The 26,718-nt window shown below is 42.6% G+C and overlaps 1 protein-coding gene across 1 annotated transcript in view; it reads right to left on the minus strand.

The window, feature by feature from the left end:
* LOC307075201 (netrin receptor UNC5D-like) overlaps nucleotides 1-23,335 on the minus strand; it is a gene marked incomplete at both ends in the record, with an annotated part of 128,059 nt that extends 104,724 nt beyond the window's left edge. Inside the window, 2 exons of the mRNA XM_079735707.1 lie at nucleotides 23,051-23,163; nucleotides 23,325-23,335. Of these exons, the coding sequence (XP_079591833.1) occupies nucleotides 23,051-23,163; nucleotides 23,325-23,335 (124 nt within the window). The remainder of the gene's footprint in view (nucleotides 1-23,050; nucleotides 23,164-23,324) is intronic.
* Nucleotides 23,336-26,718: the final 3,383 nt, after the last annotated feature.

The following is a 26,718-nucleotide window of genomic DNA, read 5'->3' on the forward strand; positions in this document are numbered from 1 at the left end:
TTGCAGAATTTATATATTAAAAAAAAAAAAACTTGAGCCAAATGAGGGCGCTCGTTGGTTTTCTACAACACTGATGGCTTCCGCCATAATTCCGAGCCAGATTCTGCCGCCAGCCCAAACAACTTACCTTTTGATTGATTTGATGTACTCTTTGGCCAGCCACAAGAAATGGATGCTTGGCTAATAAAAAAAAAATACCAGCCATAGACCAGACTACAGCTAACGTTATCCAAACTACCGCCTGTAAGGGAAGCCAGCATGAAGCCATCCCTGCTAACGTTCACATTCAACCCGCTGATAACGGCCAAGATGGGAGGGTCGAGGGATCAGGTGAGCCTCCTACTAAGAAGAGAAAGTCAGGAGCAAGACCATACAAATACAATTTCTTGACCTGTGGTTTTGTTAATTATTCCAATCCAGACCAGGAAGCACAACCCATGTGTGTTATATGTAGCGAAAAACTTGCAAATGAGAGTTTGAAGGCAACAAAATTAAAAAGACATTTGGAAACACTTCACCACGAGTTGGCAAATAAACCGTTTGATTTCTTTCAAAGGAAGGCACAGGAGATTAAATCCTCACCTGAGGTTCTTCGTAGAAATTTGACATTAAACGACAACGCCAAGCTAGCCTCCTACATGGTTTCTTACCGTTTGGCCCAACACTATTGCAGAAAAATTAATCCTGCTTGCCGCAATAGACATGGCTAACAGTCATTGACGAAAAGTCTGCGGGAAAATAAAAAAGCATCCCCCTGAGTAACAACACTGTTTCCTGCAGAATAAATGATATTTCCGACAACCTTGAGGAGCAGCTTATTTCTAAAGACTAAAGGCAGCAGGGGATTTCTCAATCCAGCTCGATGAGAGCACAGATGTCTCAGCCTGCGCAACTTTGTTGGTTTACGTAAGGTACGTGTGGGAAAAGGAATTTGTGGGGACTTGTTATGTTGCTTGACTATTCCTACTGAAACGACAGGTGAACAAATATTTAATGTATTAAACAACTACATGGTTTCAAAGTGCAGGCTGGACTGGATCAATTGTAAAGGCATAACGAGTAACGGGGCTGTGAATATGATGGACAAATACAGCAGAGTTGTGAAAAGAATCAAGGAGGCAGCGGGCAATGACATTGTGTGGATTCATTGTTTCATTCATCGACAGGCGTTGGCATGCAAAGGAATACCTCCTGATCTTGAGAAAGCACTGAAAGAAGTTATCCGCGTTGTGAACTTTATTAAAGGCAGCGCACTCAACAACCGGCTTTTTGATCAGCTTTGCACTGACATGGGGGCGGAACACAAGCACTTACTGTTTCATACAGAAGTGCACTGGCTCTCCAAAGGTAGAGTTCTTACCAGATTTTAAGAACTGAGAAATTAAATTCATGCTTCCCTCCTTGAGAAGAATTCCCCCCTTTCCGATTTTTTCACTGATGATCGGCTCCTGACATTGTCGTATCTGTCAGATATATTTTCATCTCTCAACGAGCTGAATTTGAAATTGCAAGGACAGCACAACGATGTTTTCCGAAATTGGAAACATGTTCTTGGTTTCCAAAATTCCAAAAATTTCAAACCAAACTGACGCCCATGCTCATTGATAACTTTAATCGCTATTATCCAATGGAGAGATATGACATTTTGAGGGACAAAAGGTGGATTCAAAATCCCTTTGAATTTGAGAGTCCAGAGTCATTGCTGGAGCTGGCGCTAACTCCTGCTGAAGAAACAGAGCTGTTACAGCTGAGCAGTGATAGCAAGCTGAATAGAAGACATGAATGCATGACATTATCTTCATTCTAGATAAGAACCTCATCTGAATATCCTGTCCTAAGTACGGCAAGCATTTTGCTACTCATCCCTTTCACAACCACATACAATTGCGAGGTGGGATTTTCTGTTCTCACAAAAATTAAGACAAAACACAGAAATAGAACGCTGCACCAGATATGTGCGTTGCGCTCTCCACTTGTAAACCGGACTGGAAGGCAATACTGAAAAGCAAGCAGGCCCACCTATCACGCTAGCCAGGTAAATAGGACATATGTGCTTAATGAGAGTGGACGCCGAATAGACCTGATGTTTATATGAATACTTTGAATTACTATATCATAGGTTTGATTACTTGTTAACTATTTGTCTTTTTGTATTCCGTTCATAAACATTATCTTATGTTATCTGGTTTGATTGTTGACTCTTTAAATTTGTTTGTTTAACTTGAGAGGAATTAAATGAATGAGAGCCTGTTAAATCCGCCTGAATGCATTTATTTGGTCTGTTTTCAATAACACGTACATAAAACAAAGTTGTGATTTATCTCTTTGAAATGGCTGGTTAAAGATCATATATAAGGTGATGGGGTAATGGCATTAAAAATGGTCAGCAATGTTCACTTATGCACGTTCTTCTCACGATGTATAGATAAGGCCTATCGTGAAATGGGTCCCCAGAAAAGAAGTTTGGGAAACACTGCGCTAGACAACCAACGTAGAAGAGAAACAAAACCACAAGCCTCTTTTTTCACCACAGGTGACAGCATAATACAGCATGAAGATGCCACTGGGTTTGGGCCCAGTCGAGGATACAATTAGGACCTATCCGTCTGGCCGATCCCCTTCCAACTAGAAATACTCTCAGACTGTCAGTTGAACCCCCCCCCACCCCCCTTTATTGTCCCAGGTCTGAGACAGAGTCTCAGAGGTGTCACAAACAATCGCACAAGCGTGTCTGCGGTGTTTACACTGAAGTACGGGGAGGATCTGAATCTACAAATGAAGGGAGACGGAGGGAGTGCTGGACGATGTCAGCGGACGTCGATGAAGAGGGAGAGACCGAGCTGACTCCCCGTCCCCCATGGAGGAAGCAGCAGGGTATATATACATATATATATATATATAAAATAAACTGACAGAAACATCACAGGAAGAAGCTCCAAACCCTGGCGTGTCCGTTCTAGTAGAGGAATGGCAAATCCGGTGAGCAGCCACTCTGCTATGGATGGCTTAGCAGGAACAGACACACTTTAGCCCCGGCTAATACGCTAATATTCATCATCCCAGTGAAACGTGGAATGGAAGGGTTCGCAGAACCAGGTGCTGGATGTAAATGTTGATGCATTATGTTAACCGTGAAACACGACGTGTGGCTATGTTAGAAGACATAATCCACGCGGTGGTTCAGTTTTCACTTGGTAACACAGCTCAAAACAAAAAGCAGAGAGATGTACAGGACAAAAAAAAGTGATATCACTCTAACTAAAAAGGACTAAGAGGTTATGATGAGTGTATTGATTATAAAACGGCACACAGGACAAACAAGGGGGCTTCTCTCGACTATTGTCTGGAGAATGTGCGTTTGTACGTGGGTCAGAGCTCGCCTCGAGCTATGCAGAATAACCCGCCAAGCTGTTTTTTCCCATACTATATGTTCCCTGGTCTTATGGGGGATAGTGACGTAGGCTTTCTGTTCTTAGAGACACTGTTTATAAATGAGGCCCGAGCCAGAACTTTATGTTCTCCTGAAGAGTTTCAGAACACAGACACCAGTCAGGTAATGCCCACAATGCAAGCCAATGCCAGATAAAGCAGCACCAAACGCAGACCTCACTGGTCCAGGAAGAAGGGACGGGGCAGGAGAAGGGATGGAGGAGTGGGGAGTGAAGGACTCCTAGAAGAACGCGTGGGATTAACGACCAGCAGATAAGCATTGAAGATATATATAAAACGAGAAAATGGCTGGAAAGATATCGGATTGAGGGATGAAGGGTGAGAGATGATTAGATAGTGGAAGGATATTCATATAATAAGGGAGTAAGACAAAGCAATAAGAATATAATTGCAGAGTTACGAAAGTATGGCAATCACGCAAAATCACTTTATATTAAAATGCTTCAGACTGAGATTTGTTCTTTATTTAAATTGATACAAGTCTTCAACTAAATAGTTTTGGCCAATATTTATACTCATATGTGTTATCGGTGTTGCGATGTTTTTCTTGGAAAGAGGGGTCGAATCCAAAGGAATAGCTTTAACGAGACTTTATTTGTATAAAGTATTTTCGGTATGGTAAACTGATGCTCTGAAGTAAAGAGAGATTGGAGATGTGCCTTAGCACGTGCGAGAGTGTTCTCCTAGCTGATCCTAACCACAAACCCACGTATGGTAATCGCTGCCGGGAGAGTTCTAAAGGTTTCGTGGCCAGGTGGTCTTCTTTATGGACTCAGCGAGGACCGGAAGACTCGGAGAGAAACCGGTGTGACGTAATCCTCGGTTTTCCTCGCCTGGTCTGTGATGCTGCCCTCTGTGGCTAAAGTATCTATTGTAGCCTTCAGTAATGTCCTGCTTTCCCTTGTGGCTATGTGTAGTATTTACGGCTTATATATTTGGTCCTACCCCCTATTGGTTAAGTGAGGGAAATACAGCTTGTGTTCCTAAAATACGTAACAGTGTACAAGGGGTCATCACTGTGTTTAAAACCAAAAGAAGAAAAAGCTTTTCCGCATTCTCATCTGTCACTCTGAACCCAAACGGTTAAGTCAGGAGAACTCAGTTTTAATTTCCTTTTTCTTTCTCTTTTTCCTGTTCGCTCGCTCCCATCGCGGCAGTGGCGGCTAACAGGTTACGTTGGGCTGTCATGGCATCAAGGCGCCGGTGAGTAATGATGATGATCAAACGGAGACTGATGTTCGCTGTCACAACGCGTCCCGTCTCGCCCGCTGCCCTCCTCACCGGGGCCCCTCCCAGAGTGCGTTTCCTAAAGGGGCGCCGGGCAAACGCAGCGCAGCGGGGCCTTGCAGGTAATGCCTCCCAGGAAGTGATTCATTGGTCTTCGTTTCCGCCATCGGTGTGTTGCATAATGCCGCATAACACGTCCTTATAAATCCACTCAGACTATGTCAGGGGCCGGACGCGTCCCACTGTGTTTTAGAGTAGAAGAAGAGGAGGAATATGTAAGGGATAATGTATAGAACACCGTTCATTATCGGGAAAATAAGCCCCGACAGGGCGAACCGGACACCGACGCGAAGCGGAGGTGTCTTGCTTCGCCCTGACTGAATAAAGACCGGCGGAGTGATTCGAAGACGGCTTCCACTTTCCTTGACAGCGGTATAATTATACTGCAACGGTGAATTATCAAATAAAATTCAACGCAGGAAGTTGTGAAGGACCCATGCAAGTGAACGGAGTGTTCCACGGCATTGAGAAGAGCCGTGTAATAATAGTATTTAATATGCTGGCTTGTTATACTATCCGGTCGTATATTGTTCGGTATTTAATATGGAATTGAAGGTTGGGCAGTTAAAAAGTGTAATTCCCGTTGGTGTAACGACACCCCCTGCGTCTGTTTGGGATATCAGAAGCTGTGAGCACTACCTTCTCCTAACTGATGTTCGGTTCATAAAAGACGGCGATTTGCAGGAGTTCTGCCCATCCTGGCCTGTATCACGGGAAACATAATTGAACCCTTTTTCATTCAGCACATTTTAAATGTCAACGGACCACTGACGAAGCAGGCATATTAATGAATATAACTATTCTGGTACGGTAGCTCGGTAGTTTGGTTCCGCATCAGCTTCTAATAGTGAACAGTCAGCTTCTCTCGCTCAGTTTGGATACTTAGCAGTTTGCACCTCACTTGGTTCTTCACACACACACACACACACACACACACACACACACACACACACACACACACACACACACACACACACACACACACACACACACACACACACACACACACACACACACAGAGAGAGAGAGAGAGAATCAACGCCTTAGTGGGACGAGGAGAAGAGGGCTGCTCACTTGCCTTTACCACAAGCACCCCCACCTCTTCCTCCTCCTCCTCCCCCAGCCCCACCACCACCACCAACCCCACCACCATTTTTCACTGAACTTCTCTTCCTCTCCCAGCCTCACGCCCCTAAATAACAAGTGAATAACAAGACGTGTGGATGGAGAGGGAAATAAAGACAAATATGTTCACGATATCAAGAAGCATCTCGGGAGAGGCCCAATTAAAGGGTTCTGAAGAAGCTCTTTATAGACTTCACCCCTCATCAACTTGGAGTTGTAAAGAACCTTGAACATACCTGCCTTGTGGTGCTGGATTCAAGTTCATATACGCATTACTTGCCAAAATAGACAATAACCCTGTTTGACATATTTCCCTAAATGTGTGGAAAAACAACATTGTGGTATCCTTCATGTTATTTGGCCCAAATGCATTCAAAAATAAGCTTGTTTTTATTTAAAGTCAATGAATCCTTTCCGTCAAGGTCACGACTCACCCTGGCCCGGCTAAAGAACATACCTGGACACGTTGTCACGCCAACAAACAAAATATGACATTTAGTCAGTTAATCATTGCACTTTTCAGAGCAACATTATTCTGAAGCCTAAACAACAATTCATTTTAAATGTGTTACTATTCTGTCCTCTCAGACGCGTCCCTTTGCATCCAATATACAGATAGTTAACAAAAAGAAATCCAGTAGGCGTTGCTTATGCTGAAGCGTATTTTACTGAATTTAGTATTGTGAAACTGCAACAAACAGAAAAGAATAAACATAAGTTACACAGCTAAAGTTACACAACTTAAAATAAATGCAATAAGTGCAACCAACAAAATACTACAAAATATGGGATTACATGACGTAGGCTATATGAAAGAAATAAAAATAAATTGCACCAAAATGTCTGCAAGATGTGTTTACGTTAGCTTAATGACATACAGTAGCTCAACAGCTATTTAACCTATCTTAATACAGGCAACAAAATATTCCCTCACATTACTCAACAAAGTAGCCTAAACTTAGTCATATGGAAATAAACAATACTTACAGACAGATCTACATCAAGGATAAACGTGAGGAATAACGTGTGGAGCTGCATTCAGCTTGTGTGGATGCTGCTTATTACAACAGCAGTAACTAAAAAACAAAATGGCGTTCGAAAACCATGTGGGAACTTGTTTTCATGCAGTACCTAAAATGGCCACTAAGCGCCACTAATTTACAATGACTGGTGTCAGAACAGTTACACTTTGTTCATAATTCGCTAAACCTAATCATACTTACACTGATATATTGAATGTTTAATGTTTTTATATTTAGATCAAAATCTATTTTTAATCCAGTTAATATTAAATGCAAATTAATTGAAAAAGACAAAATAACTTTGTATTATCTGCCGAGATGGAGGAAAGGAGAATATGGATTTTAGCTGATGAACACACACACACACACACACACACACACACACACACACACACACACACACACACACACACACACACACACACACACACACACACACACACACTGATATGCGTAGGCCTACGTGATAGGCCTACTTTTCTCGTGAGCACCAGATACTTACTCGTGCTCACGAGATACGCTAATTTATTTTTACCCCATTTCTCTTTACGGGTTCCGTACTTTTCTGTTGTGACAATAAAACAATAAAATAAAGTTTATTTATAAACTGCATTAACTTTTTTTGGATTTTTAAATCACCAACTATTTGCGCAATGTTTGAATTTAAAGTTTTTTATATGACAAAATGAACGACCTGCCGTTTCTTGTCGAGGTGTGTTTTCTAACCTGCGCGTGTGTCGATGGCAAAGCCTTCTTACCTCGGCGAATGTGTCGCTGCCTTTGTCTTGACGTGCGGTGTTTGCGCGTGTGTGCGTGCGTGCGTGTGTGTGCACACTCGCGCATGTTTGTGCGCTTCCGTGAATGTGTCGCTGCCTTTGTCTGGGCGTGCGGTGTGTGGGCGTTCATTTTGTGTGTTAGTGTGTGTGTGTGTGTGCGTTTCTGTATATGTTCATGCACATGTGCGTGTGTGTGCGGGGTGTGTATGTGGTGTGCATGTGCATGCTTGCAGTGTATGTATGCGTTCGCGCATGCTGTGTGTGTGTGTGTGTGTGTGTGTGTGTGTGTGTGTGTGTGTGTGTGTGTGTGTGTGTGTGTGTGTGTGTGTAGGCTGCTTGGCACATGCGCACATGACTAACTTGAGTAACTGGTGCGACAGGCCTGTAATTATAGTAGTAAGATGTTGTAGATGTGATTATTAAATTCCCATGTTTCTCACGATTCCTCACCCTTTGATAAACTTAATGAACTAGTGAATCTGATTAGACTTATAAAACAATACTGGCAAACAAACAAGACTTCCTAAATAAGGTGAGAGCTGGCATCTGTCCTAAAAGTAGACACATCACCCTGTCTATAATTATTCATAGACAGGGTGATGTGCTTCAATCTTTCCCTTTCTTAAACCTGAATGTCTCTTTTCATCGAAAAGATTTAGAAGTGATGTAAAAAGGCAATTTCCCTTTCCAATGCAGCAGACAAATTGTGCTGTGTTTTTGATTAGCTAAATTCATTATTTCAGAGACAAACCCTTAAGACCTTTTTTTTTTCCATATTTCTTAATTTTCTTTCATTGTCAAAAGTTGGCTTCTACTTTCAAAAATAAGGATTAATACTTAACTGTTTATACATGTTTTTTTGTGGGGTAATATACATCCACCGAAACACTGCATTGTTTAATGAAAACACACTCAACCATAAAACAATCTATACATTAAAATAATTCACCAGTTATTTCTCAGGGAGCCAAACTTATATTATCCATGCATTTTTTACATTTCCACTAAGCCCACAAATAATCATGAGACAAAGGATAATAAATTAAGGAAATAAAAGAATATTGCTGTACCTGTGAAAACAATATTTTATACCAGCATATGACTCAGAGAACCATAACTCATATTTATTTAATGTATCTCTTTCTTTTATTATGTATTAACCCATTTCAGTAGATGTCTTTGACTCTGTGACTGTAGTGTGATGCATGGTGTTCGGGATATATACAGTACATCTTCCTTGTTTTCCTTGATTTATTGCTCACAAGGTGTGGCCCTGTCTTCATTATGATAGTAGAATATGTATTATTTGCCTCTGCCTGTGTACTCCTGGGCATCGTTTCTCTCTTTGTTTATTGTACCCATCACTGGGGCATTTGTCTTTCTGGGCTTTAAGGACTGTTTTGCCAGGAAAACAGGGGAGATGTTATGTGCATTATGCTATTTATGAATTGTGTTTACTGGTGTGGCAAAGTTATTAATCAAGCCATCTATCTATATATGCAACCATCCACCCATTATTCCACTCACCCTTCCATCCAATAATCCATCCATTAATCCATCCACCATTGACTCACCAAGCTGCCAATCCATTCATCCATCCATCCATCATCCATACACTACAATAGCTGTCTTTAAGCTGTGATACTATGTGTGTCTAAGAGAATGGCGGAGCTATTGCGTGTGTGTGTGTGCCTGAACGTCTTCACCAGGGCTCCAGACTAACATTTTTCAGTAGGAGCACTGTGGCCCCTTACTGAAAGTTTTAGGGGCACAACCAGAAATTTTAGGGGCACACACCGCAAATCAACATGGCAATGTGATTTTCTAATTTTTTTCACTGAATTACTAAAAAATATTTTGATAATAGATGCAGAAATTACAATGTGCCGTTTCAAATTCAGTGTCACATTTTATTGTGATTCTCATCTATACCAACTGTTTCCATGTATGCGCGCATCCGTTCGAGGAGCACGGAAACGACAGATTCTCGGAGTGCGCCCACTTGTTGTGCCGCAGGACGCTGCGCCTCCTCTCTGCACGCCCGCCTCTTCATTAAGAATGCATTAGCAGGCGCCTCCCTTTATGGCACATGCATGGGCGTCAGTTTGGTTTGAAATGTGCTGGGGACAGAGACGCATTCGGAAGTGCATTTTCAGAAGTGCTGGGTACAATGAGGAAGATGCACTCATTTTTCTCTCTTTAGTGCCGATAAAGAGAGGTTCTGAAAAACGGCATACCCATGTAGCTAATTACTAAGATATAAAATGTATTCAAAATCTGTCTGGCACGTTTTATGAAGAAAACGTTTCCAAAAAGCATCGGACATATGACCCACTATGTTCTGCTTCTTGTATCCAATGTTGACAATGTGACATGACATGGCTAAGCTACCAACATAAATAAGAGGAGCTAGGAAAGGAAATTAACTGCGTGTTTAAGTTCAGAAGGGGCAAACGTGTGGCTACACACAGCACTACAAAAGTCGTCAAGATTGAAAAAGAAAAAATATTTGTTGCACAGCTGAACGTTGTATCACATCATGAGCTGGCTGTTCTCAATTCACAACACAGATTCCATCCAATCTAGCCTACATCAGGCATTCTGACCAAAACTCATGCACTCCCCCCCACAATTATTCCAGAATTCAAGCAAAGCAAGAATGACCAAAAGTCACTTTGTGTCAACAAGAGACTGACTCCACCGACTATCAATTGCAAGTTAAAACAGCCGACCACTTGAGTGCAAAAAACACAAAAGACCTTGCCACAGCACCAGCAAATCGTAAGCAATAAATATCGCGTCTTACCTTTATTTATGTGGCAGTGGTCTGCAGATGCATCCCGTGGTGTAGCCTACACATCCATTTAGTTCAACAGGTTATCGTTCTGATACTGTCCATGGTACTAACAACCTGCTCTGGTGCTTTTTATGTATTCAGGCTAAAATGACTTGATTGTCTGATGCCTCATCATCCCAGCCAAAGATTATTGGTATTATTAGTAATGGGTACTTGCCAAAACGAAAAAATAACTTCACACAGTGTGTCTATTTCCAATGTATTTGTTTTCATTCGTAGCGTTGATCAGCAGAGAAATAGTTCGCCAAAGTCGTTGACGTCGCTTAGCAACCGAATACGCTGGGGTTGATAAATTACCGGACTGCGGAGTGATACAGATGGCGTGAATGAGAGGCAAAAAAAATCAACTTTCCTTGACAGCGGTCAAATATGCTGGACGTGAGCATTCCACTGCATTGAGAAGAGCCATGTAATAAACAAAAAAGCTGAACGTTGGGAAGGCCCATGCAAGTGAATGGAGCAGTCTACAGCATTGAGGAGAGCCGTGTAATAAGTAAGGGATAATGTATAGAACACTGGTCATTATCGGAAAAATAAGCCCCGACAGGGCGAACAAGTCACGACGCGGAGCGAAGGTGTCTTGCTTCGCCCTGAAGGGGCTAATTTTCGATAATGACCGGCGAAGTTCTAACACGGCTACTTGCCAGAACGAAAAAATAACTTCACATGGTGTGTCTTTTTACAATTTATTTGCTACCAGCATTCGTAGTGTTGATCAGCAGAGAAATAGTCCACCAAAGACGTTGGCGTTGCTTAGCAACCGAAGACGCTGGGGTTGCCAAGTTACCGGACTACTTGCGGAGTGTTACCAAGGACGTCATTAGAGGCAAAAAGTCCTTTGTTTTCCTTGACAGCGGTCAATTATACTTAGCAACGGTGAATTATCAAATATAATTCACCGAATTCACGGAAGTTGTGAAGAGTCCATGCAAGTGAACGGAGCGTTCCACGGCATTAAGAAGACCCGTGTAATAATCCATAATAATTCAACTCAAGTTTTTATTTTTATTTTACAAGTGATGGGTACAAAATGAATCTTGAAGAAAACTGGTGGGGACGCGTCCCCAGCGGAATCGATGCCTATGGGCACATGAAGTCCTGAACAGGTTCGGGTACCCGCTGGTACCCGACGGGTGACCCGCACAATTTGGATGAAACTGGTGAAAGATAATGCGTCGGACACGGGTGCGGGTCGGACGCTTGAATAGCGAGGGTTGGACGCGGGTTTTGCGATTGCGAGCGAGACTTCTCCGGTGCTGGATATGTTATTCAGGAGCAGAGGAGTCAACTGAAACCGTCACCACTGGATGATGTGCTTTTTTGCACAGCAACCTAAAGCACCAGGCATAACATCACATAATAAAATTCCCCGGCATTCCGTCTAATGTGTCTAATTTTCCTCGGGTGCAGGTCGGGCGTTGATATAAATTTATAGTGGCTCGGGTCGGATGCGGAACGTAATTTGCGCTACCGTCGGAACACGGGTCAGATGCGGTTTTAAGTATCGCAGGTATGGGCGGGTGCGGGTTTGCAAAATATGACCCGTGCAGGACTCTGGCACTGGGACACTAGCCGCAGGTTGGAAGAATGAGTCAATAGTTTGCGAATTGTTCAAACGCATGTAGCAGGTTGTGAAATCTTTCTCCTTCTCACAGAGAAGTTTCCGCACACTCGATATTTAATCCCTAGGACCCTCCCTCTCCATAAATTAGCCACTAACAGTGGTAAATCCCTATCCTTCTCACACTCATTGGCCTGCTACAGATTCTGGAGTTGTTGACGCGCCCCTTCCCCGTTTAACGTGTAAAAAAAATGGAAAATCAACGGAAATCAATGAGAGCACCTGAAAACTATGCTGGAAAAAAACTTAAAGTTCTAGTTCTTTGCAGAAGAACACATCTCCTCAAGCGATGGGCGACGGTCGATTCTTTCGACTATCAACGATGGATAGATTCCATAGTCGATTGACTCAAGTTGCAGGTGAAAAGGCTATTTATTTTTTGCATTCTTTTTTTATTACCGGAAAAACAGCGCTGTGGTGTGCTGTGTATGGTGTGGTGGCTCCTTTTACAGCTTAAAAAGCACCGGAAATTGTAATTGAAGTTAACTGGCACTGGTGGAAATGCACTCTGTAGCGCTGACAGGCCGTATTCGCTCACTGCTACGAGAGGAGAGGCTCGAAACTTACTGGTCTGCTCGCACGGCGAAATGACATCACACTCCGCTGCATGTCACTTTGAAAAACTTTGTGTGTGTGTGTGTGTGTGTGTGTGTGTGTGTGTGTGTGTGTGTGTGTGTGTGTGTGTGTGTGTGTGTGTGTGTGTGTGTGTGTGTGTGTGTCTTAAGAGAATGGCGGAGCCATTGCGTGTGTGTGTATGTTTGTTGAAGAGAATGGCGGAGCCATTGCGTGTGTGTGTATGTTTGTTGAAGAGAATGGCGGAGCTATTGCGCGTGTGCGCGTGTGCCTGAACGTCCTCACGCTCTGGCGTCAACGGAAATCAATGAGAGCACCTGAAAACTATGCCGGTGTGGGTACCAGATTGACTCGGCTGCCAGATCGACTCGGGGTCCTGCGCTTACAGATGACGTATCGACCCTTGACGTATCGACACAAGCCAACGGACAAAACTTTAAAAAAAGGGAATGAGCGGAGCCGACTAGTTGCGTCCGGCGTTACATGAAACGGTGATATTGACCACCCCATCACCCATGTGAAGGCCCATGTGAACATCCCAGGTTATATACCAGGTCGCTCAGTAGCGATGTGACATTCAGTCTGTAGCCCGACGGGTCGACCAGACAAAGCGGGCCGATGAAAACCCTTCATGGCACAGGAAGCCGCTCCTCCAGAAGCTTCCTTCCTGCCTTTTAAGGAGGAAAGCGAGCCAACAGTCCAACTGAATAAGTGATGTCTCTAATGAGCCGTATTGCGCCGTACGGGGGCCCGAGTTAGAGGAGAAGCAGACGTAGTGTTTTGATGTGTGGGCGAGATGCAGATTACCGATGCACTGTTCGGGTCATTTGCATAATAAGCCACCGGAAAATTGGATCACAAGCTGTGAGCGAAAAGACATATTGAGAGGCGTGTTGGTACCAGGTGAGACTGCACATTCGTTGAGGGGACAATCTGGCCATTATGAAAGACTTTCCCTTCCCGTGTTATAATGCGGTATCATGTCCTAATGCAGTCGCCGCTGTAACAGTGTACCGGTAGTAAGCATGCAAATCATTGATTTATTTGTTTTGGGTTATCTCCAGCACATCACAGCCCTTTTTGGAAAATGTGTGTTGAATGTTTTGAACACAAACAAGATTTGCTTAATGTTTAAATAAACAGGTGATATTGCTATTAACTTTTTAACTGCTGCACAAACAGACAGACACAAAAACACACACACACATACATACAAACAACACAGTTTCCTTTCAAAGTAAAAAACCTCCTGAAGAAGAGAGAAAGTGCTGAATGTATATCCGGGTTTAGCTGACCACACGTATTGTTCTGACCTCTGCAACCTGCTGCAGAGCTGGTCTGGAGCCTGCAGCCTACTCCAGAAGGGAGGCCATGAAGTGTTTTCACTGAGAGGAAGGTCCTGTTCAACCACAGTAGGCTACGTCGTATCTTATGGTGAACAAGGATACTTGAGTACAGCCTGAAGCACACCACCATGTCAGATGGGAAATAATGTTCTCAGAATCATGGCTTCCCAAATGGAGTCCAGGCCGTTACGAAGCAGCCCCGATACATTCTGGCTCTGTGTGTTGTTCTCTGTAAAAGCAGCTCTAAGGTTTAAAAAGCTATTAGACAAGTGTGATTTGTAAAAATGGCTCATCAATTATTGAGTGAAATGCGCATTGAAAATATCTGTTTCCAGTTGACGGTACCGGCCTCTCTATGGGCCAATTTAGATTTACAACTCCTGGCTAATTTCTGACCGGTGATAGCATCTCTTCCATGATTGGTTCGGGGGCTCCATTTTGCCTCAATCACAGGAGCATGAGATGCAACACTTATTCTCTGTTCTCTTCTGTCGTATCTATTCTGTGCTTTTCTGCTCTCAATTCTTACCTATACAGCACCTTTAAAAACAATATGATTATGACACTAGCGCTCTGTGTACTTTGGGCGTAACCGAAAAAATCAATACAGTGTGTGAAGTCAAGCTAGGATGAGACACTCTAGCCCCGCTATAGCCAGTGTTTCCCCAAGCACTGAATGGTTAAGGCGGCTGCCTTAACAACAATAGGGCCCCACCTTGACTACCAATGTATACAAATAATAATAATAATAATAATAATAATAATAATAATAATAATAATAATAAAAATATCTATATTTTTAAAATTATTATTATGCATTAAAAAAGTAGAAAACTCTCGTAGGGAAATAAAACATACCTCCATCAGGTACAAAAAAGAAAGGTAAATAATGCATCGGTAATACTGCTCACAACAATGGTCGTTCCATAAAGCTTTTTGAATGGAATTGAAACGGGGGCATCAGGTGGTTGTATATATTACTGCGAACTGAAACCCTCACCGAAGCCGCAGGGCCATGGACAAACCTCAGGCTAGCTTCACCACTGCACTTCAACTGGAGCTCTGAACATGTCTTTAGAGGATAGAGGATTTTGTTATGGATCTTGCCTGTGAACATTTCTGGTCAACGTGTACATCGGTCCAATAGGATGTGGAAGTAACTATGGACGCATGCTGAATTGAACCTATGTAGGCCGATTCTGCCGGATAGTAACTATGATTCATAACAAGCAAGGTTTCTGATACAATCTAATGGTAATTATTTAAAATAAATACATTCATCCAAAGCAAACCATATGACTCGATCATTCATTTTTTTTTTCATTTTAATTGTCAAAAGAAATGATTTATAAAATAAATGGCAGGTGTGCACGTCTTACTAATAGAGACACCGCTTTTTGTCATCTTTTATCGTTACTAAAGATTCACGGATATGTAGGCCTCATTCCTCAAATGGAGGTAATGGGCTGACAAAGTACCATGAAGGATGGGTTTCCACGTCCCCTCCCCCCCCGACATTTCTCACGCTAAAGAGACAGGTGCAAATGATCCGATGGTAACATTATCAAACCGTAGGATTAAAAAGCGCCCCTATTAAGCCAAACTTACACAGTCTCGCAACCACTTCAAGAACCATATAGAATAAATAAAACAAATAATTATGGTAATAATAATGAATATAATTATCATTATATGTCACGACTGCATGACAATTATATCCGTGTGAAGATCGTAAAATGAAGGTATTTCTACCTTAAAAGAAACCGGGCACGCAAATCTCTCTCTAGACGAACAATGGTTCGTTTTTAAGAACAGTGCAGGTTTTTTTCACCTTGTCAAAAGCAAATATGGGCTATGTTCCGTGAGTGGCAAGCATTGAACCCAGCAGAAATTTTTAAATATATATTAAAAAACTCTGATACCTGACCATTTTGGAAGGAAGGAGCTAGTTAGCCAGTTTTGGAGGGAACAAAATAGTTAATCCTGCTTTGAAGAGAACAAACTAGTGAGCCCGTTTTGGAGGGAACAGACTAGTGAGCCCGCTTTAAAAGGCACCAGCTAGCTAGGCTGTTTCACACTGTTCTTTAATTAGCCGCCTCCTGAGGCGGCTAATTAAAGCGCTCAGGGAGCCAATGATCACAGAAAAAACGGAAGAATCCCCAGCGCTCCTCGACTGCTTGGCATCGATTAGCCCACTCCATTACTTTCACTTTCATTTTTTCTCCCTCCCGCCTCTCTCCCCTCTCTCGCTCTCTGTCTCGATCCCACTCTCTCACCGCCTCATCTTACCCAAAGATTACAATCAAGCCGGGGCCGGTCACTGACTCAGGATCGCCCGATTGGTAATTAGGTTCATATCCTTTTCTTTATCCTCTCCTTTTATCAAATTCTTGCTGTGGATTAGAGCTATCCACACACACACACACACACACACACACACACACACACACACACACACACACACACACACACACACACACACACACACACACACACACACACACACACACACACACACACACAAACCACCCTAGCCAGAAACATCCTACCACTGAGAGGTAGCATACATCATGCTTATCATCATGGATCAGAAGCTGCACATTCTTCCTCTGCATGGAATTACCGTTTGCCATCGAGGAGAACTGTGAATAGCGGCATGTTGTCTGGGTAAATTAATTGTAAGGTCTCCTCCTTTCAGCAAACAATGAAGCTGAGCTGCCTGTTGTCTAAAGAGCCTGCTAAGGTCCACATAGCCCTCTATTATTCTGTTTATATGTATGTATGTATGTAGGTAGGTATGTATGTATGTATGTATGTATGTATGTATGTATGTATGTATGTATGTATGTATGTATGTATGTATGTATGTATGTATGTATGTATGTATGTATGTATGTATGTATGTGTGGAATCAAGACAGCATTGTCGTTTGAATGTAAACCCCTTTTAAAACACTTCAAGGTGCTCTTTTTTATTTTATTTTATTTTGTATTATCTTATGTGTGTATGTATTGTTGGATACTTTATACACTTTATTTTATTATTGCATATTTTATATTCCATGGGCTGCTGTAACAAGTTAATTTCCCATGAATGGGATGAAATAAATAAAGTTCTTATCTTCTTCTTAAAGAAAGAAAGAAAGAAAGAAAGAAAGAAAGAAAGAAAGAAAGAAAGAAAGAAAGAAAGAAAGAAAGAAAGAAAGAAAGAAAGAAGCAAGGAAAGGTTAGGAAAACAGAGAGAAAATAAATAATGAAGAAAAGGAAGAAAGACACAAGGAATAAAATACATAAATAATGGTTTAAAGACCATGAAAGAGCACACTAAATAAGAAAATAAAGGCAAGATGTACAGAGAAGAGACAGAAGGGAATAGAGAGAGGGAATTTGGGTAAAGGGGTCTGATGATACTAGACAATAGTGGCAGTAAATCAGTGTCTTCAACAGCTGCTTCAGACACAGGTGTGCCTCTTTCTTCTTAAAGTTTTTCTCTACCTTGTTTAAGAGCCCCCTAGTGAATAATCAAGGGGGGTCTTTCCATAACCCTAACCATACCTGTTTCACCCCGTTAACATGTCCAGGTATTATATTTGTTCAAATAAGTATTTTCAATTGAGAATAAAGCCTTCGACAGCAGTATGCTTCAGACTTCAATCTACTAAACACCCAGCGGAATCTCAGAATGGCATAAGCCTTGATCTCCTACGTATCATTAGAATACTCTGGATGCACAGGTGAATTTGTAGCAAACCATGTCTTGTCTGTTGAGATTTAGGGGGATTTTCTCTTTACTTCACTGGATCAGCTTAGACCTAAATGGCTTATTGGAAAGATAGCAAATGTTGCCGTCTTTATTAGCATTAGCGCCCCAGAAGTCATAATCTCCTCCCGCGCTAACCTGTGGCGTGTGCGGATGCTACACAACAAATGTTTGGTGAGGCACTTCTGACAAACACAAATAGTTCAGAAATAGCTGCAGTAGAGTGTACTTAGAGCAGCACTTTAAGGTATTGTGAGTTGATGTGAAAATGAGAATGTGAGTCTGTTGATAACAGAAATTGGGTATATCTATTACTACTTATTTGAGTACTTATTTGCCTTTGATGTTTATGGACCAATATATTTTATGGATACAACTTGTTTGAACCATCTTCAAACTTGTCTATTTTCTATCTCATGATGTACTGTGAGATTCCCGCCTTTTCTGCAAGGGTGAGTGCATATTCCTTTGCGGAGGAGCAATCTAAGAAGGCATCTTCAAAGGCTCCCTGGAAATGTATTCTCCATTTCATTCAACGTATGCCCCCTGCTTTTCTGGGTGCTAAAAGCACTTGACCACACTTTGAGATCTAAACTCATGATATTTCCATACATCAAAATGGTCCTATGTGCGTGCGTGCGCGTGTGTGTGAGTGCATTAGGGTGTTATTCCGCCAAGGCCCACGAGAGAGAGCTCAAATCTAAATCAAAATGAAAGAAAACAAGGCTGCTTCAGCTGGGAGCTCAGATTGAGGCTCAATGGCTCCTAATGAGTAGATGATGCCAGAGAATCGGACAAGGTCTGCTTGGGTTTTATGCAAAAACTAAACAAAAAATGTTATAAAGGTAATAAAAAGAAAACGTGTGAGGTGATTTTTTCAGTTGAAAGCTGTTGAACTTGGGCCTCACAAAGTGTTTGGGGAACATCTCTGTGATCTTTCTGACTAGAAATTTGTTAAAGGTAGAAAAGTCTCTATAAAACCCAAGAAGTCTGAACTTGGGGCTAAAAAAAACGTTCCCAGAGTGCTACATTTCAATCAGCGGCAAACTCTGCACAAGTGAGGTCGACGTGAGCTTTGCCGTTTGACAGAAAAAAAAACAATCATGCCATTGCGATCGAGGTAGCTGTTGTTTAACCCTAACCCTGTTGTTTTTTGTTGGTAGTTTGTAATTGTTTGATGTTGTAAGCAACACCATTACCTGTGCCCCCTAGGGGGAAGAGAGGTTTTGATGAGTTCAAGGTGTTTGAACCATTTTTGATCTCAACACACCAGTCTCCTGTTTTACAAGACTCTCACACCAGTCTCCTGTTTTGCAAGTCTCTCTCTCTCTCTCTCTCTCTCTCTCTCTCTCTCTCTCTCTCTCTCTCTCTCTCTCTCTCTCTCTCTCTCTCTCTCTCTCTCTCTCTCTCTCTCTCTCTCTCTCTCTCTCTCTCTCTCTCTCTCTCTCTCTCTCTCTCTCTCCCCTTCTTTCATTCTGTCTCTTCTCTCCCTCGCACAGTTTTGCGCTTGGCTCTAATGCGGGCCCACACACACACACACACACACGCACACACACACACACACACACACACACACACACACACGACACTCAAACGTGTCGTGCGCACACACGTTTCGAAGGAATTCACTGCCATTAAATTGAAAGCTGTTTGGTGCTATTGACAAATGCCACAATGACAGAGACTAATAACATGATACACTAAAGTATTCTGCTCCATAACTCTTTGAGACACACACACACACACACACACACACACACACACACACACACACACACACTCTGGCTCCCTCTCTCTCGCTATGTTGTCTTGCTGACGTCCCCCAAACCATTCGTGGTCTCCCTGCACAATCTCCCCTGGTACAGAAGACCCTGGCCACAAAACGTCACTTTACAGCCACATCAGCTACATGCCGCCTAGAGAGAGTTTTGAATGGTATAAACACATATATATATATATATATATATATATATATATATATATATATATATATATATATATATATATATATATATATATATATATATATATATATATATATATATATATATATATATATATGTAAATGTGAAAAGTATATAGTTCTTCCACAATCTAAAATATTAATCTTGTAGTATATATAGAGCCCATCAAGATAATCCAGTTCTCGTTTCGCAATGAATATCAGTCGCCCTATCACCAAATCTGCTGTTAACTGTTCAGAAGACTCATCAAATCAGAGTGGCGCTCATGCTCTCTTTGGGGGAAAGGAACTTTGGCTTTTGACTCCCTGAAGTACATGAACTGCGACATGGAGGAGAAAGGGATAATTGCCGGCGATTTTCTCCCACCAGAACCTTGCTAGCAGCACCGCGGCAAAGCACCATCGCCCGGCAGCGGGCAGCGGGCAGCGGGCAGCGGGCAGCGGGCAGCGTGCGGTTCAGTCTACTTCAGGTTGATGTCGAAGTGGAAGAACCAGAGACGTCGGAGAACCCGATGCAGTCGTTTGTGATTCATAATATCGTCTGGAGGCGCATACAGCTTTTGGCCGTAATAATATGTATTACATGATATAGATATCTATGTATTATATGATGTTATTTAGATATAGAGCTCCAGGACTGTCACGCAAGTGTTGCGCATAAAACGTCCGACTCTCGTCTCTGGTATTTCCTCAACGAGACTCGTAGTGGGGGTTATCTCAGCCATGGTTGAGAAGGAATTGGGGGAAAGGAACTTTGGCTTTGACTCCCTGAATTACATGAACCACGATTGGGGGATGGGGGGTGAGCCCTTGAGCCAGGCAGCAGTGAATTGTGGATGCGGACCGTTAGTCTCTCCAAGGTCCCCCTTTTCAGTGCGGTTTGAAAGCACAATGCGAGCTATCAGCAGGAAGAAAGCGACAGCGCCAAGGCCACAGGATGTACAAGGACGGAGCTGGGCACAGCGCAAAAACACACGCACGCAATCACATACACATGCGCGCATGTCCACAGTCAAGCACACACACACTTTAAGTGTCAGTAAACAGTCAACACGACCATACAGGTCCATTTAACACTGTTATATAAGCATTCACACAAACACACAACGCTAAACGCCGTACTCGTAACTCCCAGGGTTCATAGCCCGTAGTCACATCCAAGACAATATCATCTTTCACACAAAGAGGTGCGTCGGAGGGGAATCTGAATTATTGAATACATTTGCTGCTATTCTACGATTTTAAAAGGTTTGGTTTCGTAAGAATGTGCTTGGTTTAAGTCAAATCCAATCCATATTGGCGATATAACAACCACATCTGTACATATATGCACAGATATTGTTTGTGTGTTTTCTGTTTATAAAGGTGGACACAGGTCTTGCTATGGTCTACATGTGTGGGGATCTGACCACTCAGTCCCCTCTTAAAGTGTGGAAGTGGGGATGGAAATAGAGGAGGGAGAGAGAAATGGGTTATTTTTCAATAATTCAATAGTTAGAATCCAGATAATGCGACCACAGCGCAATCTCAGACAGAAGAGCAACAATGGTGGATATACCCCCCCACACTATAGCCCCCCACACTAACCGTGGACGAGGGCTTTTTATCTGTGTGAAATGTCAGTTGAATCAAAGCTAAGGCAATACCCAGGAAGTGATATTTTCAATGAATAAGACATGGCTTTTCACGCGCTCCCTTTCTCTTCAACAAATCTCTGTACCTCTCTCTCCCTCGGTCTCTCCCCCATTCGCTCTCGCTCCCTTTCGCTCTCTCCCTCCCCCTTTCGCTCTCGCTCCCGATCTCTCTCTTTCAATAAATCTGTCTCTCCTTTCGTCCGATTGGGAAATAAAAATTTGTCTTGAGTCTTGTCGACTTCTTTCTGCAGTTGCATTCTCTCGCGCTCCTCTCCTCTTTATTCTAGTGGCTTTGTGCGTGGCACCTTTTATAGAATCAAACCGTTCATCACCTCGTGGTTGATGAACAACTGTACACCGATTCGTGCACAAAAAAGACACGCCTCACTCAGAACATCACACACACTGACTGGTGGAAAGGTCATCACGTCTCCACACCTTTCTAGAATGAGTGTGGAATGTGGAATGTGTTTCTGACTGTGTTTCCAAAATAAACCCAGAATCCCTTCTGGAGCGATTACCTTAAAAAGGGTAAATATGCTGAAACTGATTTTATTATAGTCTCATTATAGTCTAAGAATTAAAGTTATGAATCAGACTTAAAGAACAAATTAATTGGGCTAATTGACTTGCAAATGTTGAAACTGATATCAATGGGTCAAGGCTAATTAGACTGTGTCCCCCGTGATTAGCTTTAGAATAAGAAGAAACAGAAACAGATTTCATAAAGGTCCATTTAGCCGCCTGCAGGTGAACTGGTTTCCACAAGATGGAATAACCAGAAGGTAATGGGCGATGCTTAAACAGCAAACTGTGACGGAATAAATAATGCACTAACTCTTCATGGCCATTTGGAGGTGAATGGACAGTATCACGCAAAAGCGCACTACACGTTCGCATAAAACTCATTACCGTCAAAGGAAAACAGCAGAAAACAATCCGCGACACACATATATAGCTCGACAGATTTCTGTTTACCAGAAGTGACTTTCGAGAGAGTAGAAAATGATCAGTGAAATCAATCGTCCCCAGATGACCAGGCAACGTCTCCAAACGCGTTCAGTTGAAGTCACACACTGAATACAGCTTACGCCACCAGGTCCGCATATGCAAAGTGGAAGATGAGTCACAAAATACACATTTTGAATCGTATGCGAGACACCCCAAATGTCCGAAAAAGGCGAATTTAAATACATAAAGTGGGAGCGCTTTAACCTGGATGGGTCCAGGGACACATCGGTGGACATCGTTTCAGACCCAGAGCGCGTTGAGCCATCGGGCTCCGGATGGTTTGGTGCGTGGTGTGTTCATGACTTATTGAATACAGGATTACACAAGACAACACGTTCCCACTAAACATAATGCCACAACTTGTAGGGTGTATGCATGGTTTAGGCGAACCTTGCCCACACCAGTAAACTTTTTCTCGCTTGTGATCGGTAATGATTCTGATTCACTCTGAGAAGGGCGCGCGGTGCAGGACCACCGCCGCGACGCGCGCCCCTCTCCTCCAGCCTCCCCAAAACAAATCGAACAATGAATACAACATGATAACGGCTGCTCTATAACAGCCACCCCATACGCTTAAACACCCCCTGTGGGCTCCATAAAGTCCATATTGAAAACATTTCGCCTACCTCTCGCTGAGGTAGCCTGGACTCGCGAGGCAAAAAGCACGAGGATGCCACATCTCAGGTAGCATCCTATGGAAATCCGACCCATCATGGTCTGGAGCCCCATCGCATCGCGGCTGCCCGCTCATGGGCTTCCTGGAGAAGCATTTGGTTTCGGGCGGCGACCCTGGCGACTTCACCGTTACAGCCTCCTCCTCACCCACATCCTCCTCACCCACATCCTCCTCTCCACCTCCGCGCTGTCTCTCGCTGCCCGCCTCAGCCGAGGCAGGAGTACCGTAGCGGCATCGCGGAGGATTGCAGTGCAGTCAGAACAAAATTAAAAAGTAGCCTGGCTCTCATGACTCTCGAACTCAGCGTGCGCGAGTGAGGGAAAAAAAAAGGACACACACATAAACGGGCGGGCAGCCTTCAGCTAGAGGGCGGAGACAGAGAGAGAGAGAGACAGAGAGAGAGAGAGAGAGAGAAGAGAGAGAGAGAGAACTCTAGTCCATATACCTTTGTTGACAGGATAACGTGTGTGTGTTGTTTGTGTGCGCGCGCGAGTGTGCGCAGGGAGACAAATAATTTATCCTACAACGACACATCAGGAAAATGTTGGAGTTGCCAAGGTTTTATTTTAATCTCAACCAATGCAAAATAATTCTGATGAAAAAAGATCAAGCCTTTAATATGAGTTAGGTTACTAAGACTAGAAAATGCGGTGAGTGATGAAGTACAAAGTGAGGTTGAAAATAGTTTTTAATAAAGCCACATAGATTAAGACATAAATGGCTTAAATCAAGCGAAGGGATTTGAACAAAAGTTCAAAAGTCTAAATGGTTGGAAACAAATAAAGTGACAGCTGAATGAAAAGGGCAAAGCATTGCTAAAAATGCAGAAATGTAAAAGGTCAAATGTATTGCCCTGCACTGCTGGTGTGTGTGTGTGTGTGTGTGTGTGTGTGTGTGTGTGTGTGTGTGTGTGTGTGTGTGTGTGTGTGTGTGTGTGTGTGTGTTGTCTTTAAAAGAATAGCGAGCCGGTGTGTGATTAAAAGTAGCCCAATAGAGCGGGAAAAACAGCCCAATCTGGCAACACTGCCTGAACACTTCCTTGGAGAGCGTACACGCTACGACCTTCGGCCGCACAATTACCCCGCTGACCAAGAATCCAATGGTTCATTTCCCTGGGATCTTGTGAGGGGTCGTTCGGTTGGGCTTGGCAGCGTAACATGATCATAGGCCCCGGTGCAATTTTTTTTTTTTGTGCCCCCCGCCCCCGGCAGAAGCTGGTCGTTTCGGTGCCCTAGGCAATTCTACATTAAATTGCGCCCTAGACAGGACTCGGATAACAGCTCATCCGAGCTTGAAAGAACTATTTTAGATCTCACTGGCCCCGCGAATGAAAATAGACCTGTCGCTAAGTCACGCCTCCTTCGTTACCAGGACGAACTCGGACAAACAAACCAGACTCGATAACAAAAACTTAAGGAAAAATGTCAGCTGACAGTATATCAAAGCAGGTTTTGGAGAGGTTTTGGGCGAAAAAGGATTTCTTCCAGGATCAATCGAAAGGGACATTACGCTAAGGAGGGGTATCAGAGATGGAAATTAACTTTTTTGCCCACCAGTCACTGTGGCAGGTAGATTTAAAAATCTACCAGCCACTCATCTTTTTTACCAGCCACTTTTTATACGCTATATATTTTTCTAATATATGCATACATTTTAAACAATATAATAGTAACACTAGATAAGAAAAGTGTTTTTCGTACACATCATTTTTTCCATCAGAAGTGATTTTTACTGTAAGTAGGCACTACCAAGGAACTGAGTTGAAAATGTTACACTCTTACCGCATATGATAAACAATACACAGGTATCTGCCATGTTAAGTCATGTTTATTTCAAAGGTGTTACGATGACAAGTTTGGGGATAATTCATCTATACAATATTTTCAATAAAAAACAAATTGACAGATTAACAATAAAACAACATGCATGGCTACACCATCATAAGTCAATAGGAACCGTTGTTTTTTCAGTAAACTGGCCTTTTAATTTCTTTAATTCAACCAGATGCATAATGAAATCTGCCCCTATAATGCAACAGATGTATCCTCTCGGTATAGGAAGACTCATACTTTGGCTATGCATTCGAAATTAAACATTTGAAAACAGACCATGAAGAAACAAGAACAAGAAACAATGACTTAATAAGTGCAAGACACATTGAAAAACGTCAGAATACATTAAATTATATATATATATATATATATATATATATATATATATATATATATATATATATATGAACTCGTTAGCGTATCTGTTTGTGTACGTTCGCTATGCAACCCTGCTATTGCGCATTTACAGACTGGCTTTTGTCAAAGGAATACCCGGTCAATGATGGATTTAATATGGACACAAACGACTAAACATTGGATCTTTGTATGGATTGATATGCACGTTATGGGAAGAATTGATAAGCTCCTGTAAGGGCTACGATGGCACAGATGACAGCTGATTTGGAACGGAACAACAGCAAAGTAAGGAACCCCGACTTTTTTACTGTTCAATTATTAATGTTGCTTTTGAACGAGTATTGGAATACTCGCTCGGAATATCCAACGAGTATTCGAAGCCTGTAAAATGGTATTCGGGACATCCCAACGTCTTAGCACACACACTTGACATCTGTTTTGACCAGACTGACAGAAAGCAGCTGTTTGCCAAACAAGTGAGCAGAGCTCTAAGGTTACCCAACATGCTAGTTTTTCGACAGCAACAAACTATTGCATCAGGCCTAATAGAAAATAAAAAATTAACTTACGTGCAGCGCCATTCGAAGTCTTGAAATGGCCTTCCCTTTTTGGCAATTGCGTGTGCATTTCAAACTAACTTCTATCAAGCTGGGCTGTTTTGAGGCTAACGAGCGTACTCATCGCTGTCGTGGTTTCGGGCGCTGATTTTCCCTTGGCAATTTTCAAAACGTGAAAGTGACTTTTTGAGGACTCGTGGTCCTCCACGGCTTCCAATTTTAGGTTTTGTGTCCCACTCACAAAACTATTGGACCTGTGGCCATTCGAAGCATGTTTACGACAGAGAGCACAGAACATTGTCTGGCTCGTCCCGTCAAACACCAGCCAGTCACGGTGTTGCCCACTGTCCGATGTTCGCCATCTCTTATTAAAACAACGCTTCGTTTTAGGGATGACAGCCGTACTATCATCCGCCAACTATTTTTTTTTTTTATATGTCAATAATTAGCCTAGCATACCATACCGAATGTTGATACTGGCATATTATCTCTATGGTTACCGGTATATTATCCCGGATGTTGACAGTCGCAGTTCAGCAAAAGAGGCTTAGAAGAAGAAGGGGGCCGGATGTTGACAGTAATGGTTGTGGAACATTTGCCGTATGACGAATGTATTAAATATGCAAATTTGATCGGACCTGACTGGAAAGTATTACCCGACACAGTGGCGGGTGAAGTGACACAATTCACCCGGCACCATACAAATCCACCCGCAAATGGCGTGTGGCGGGTGTTTATTTCCATCCCTGAGGGGTATACTCAAAACTTTTAAATAAACGCGATTAACTATTTATCTGTGTAAGAACGCAAACATATTCTTTATTTTGCTGACCACTTGTTTTTTTAGCCCGACAAAAGCCTCCTAAGGACAT

Source organism: Pollachius pollachius, assembly GCF_949987615.1.
Source record: "Pollachius pollachius genome assembly, chromosome: 4".
NCBI lineage: Eukaryota > Metazoa > Chordata > Actinopteri > Gadiformes > Gadidae > Pollachius > Pollachius pollachius.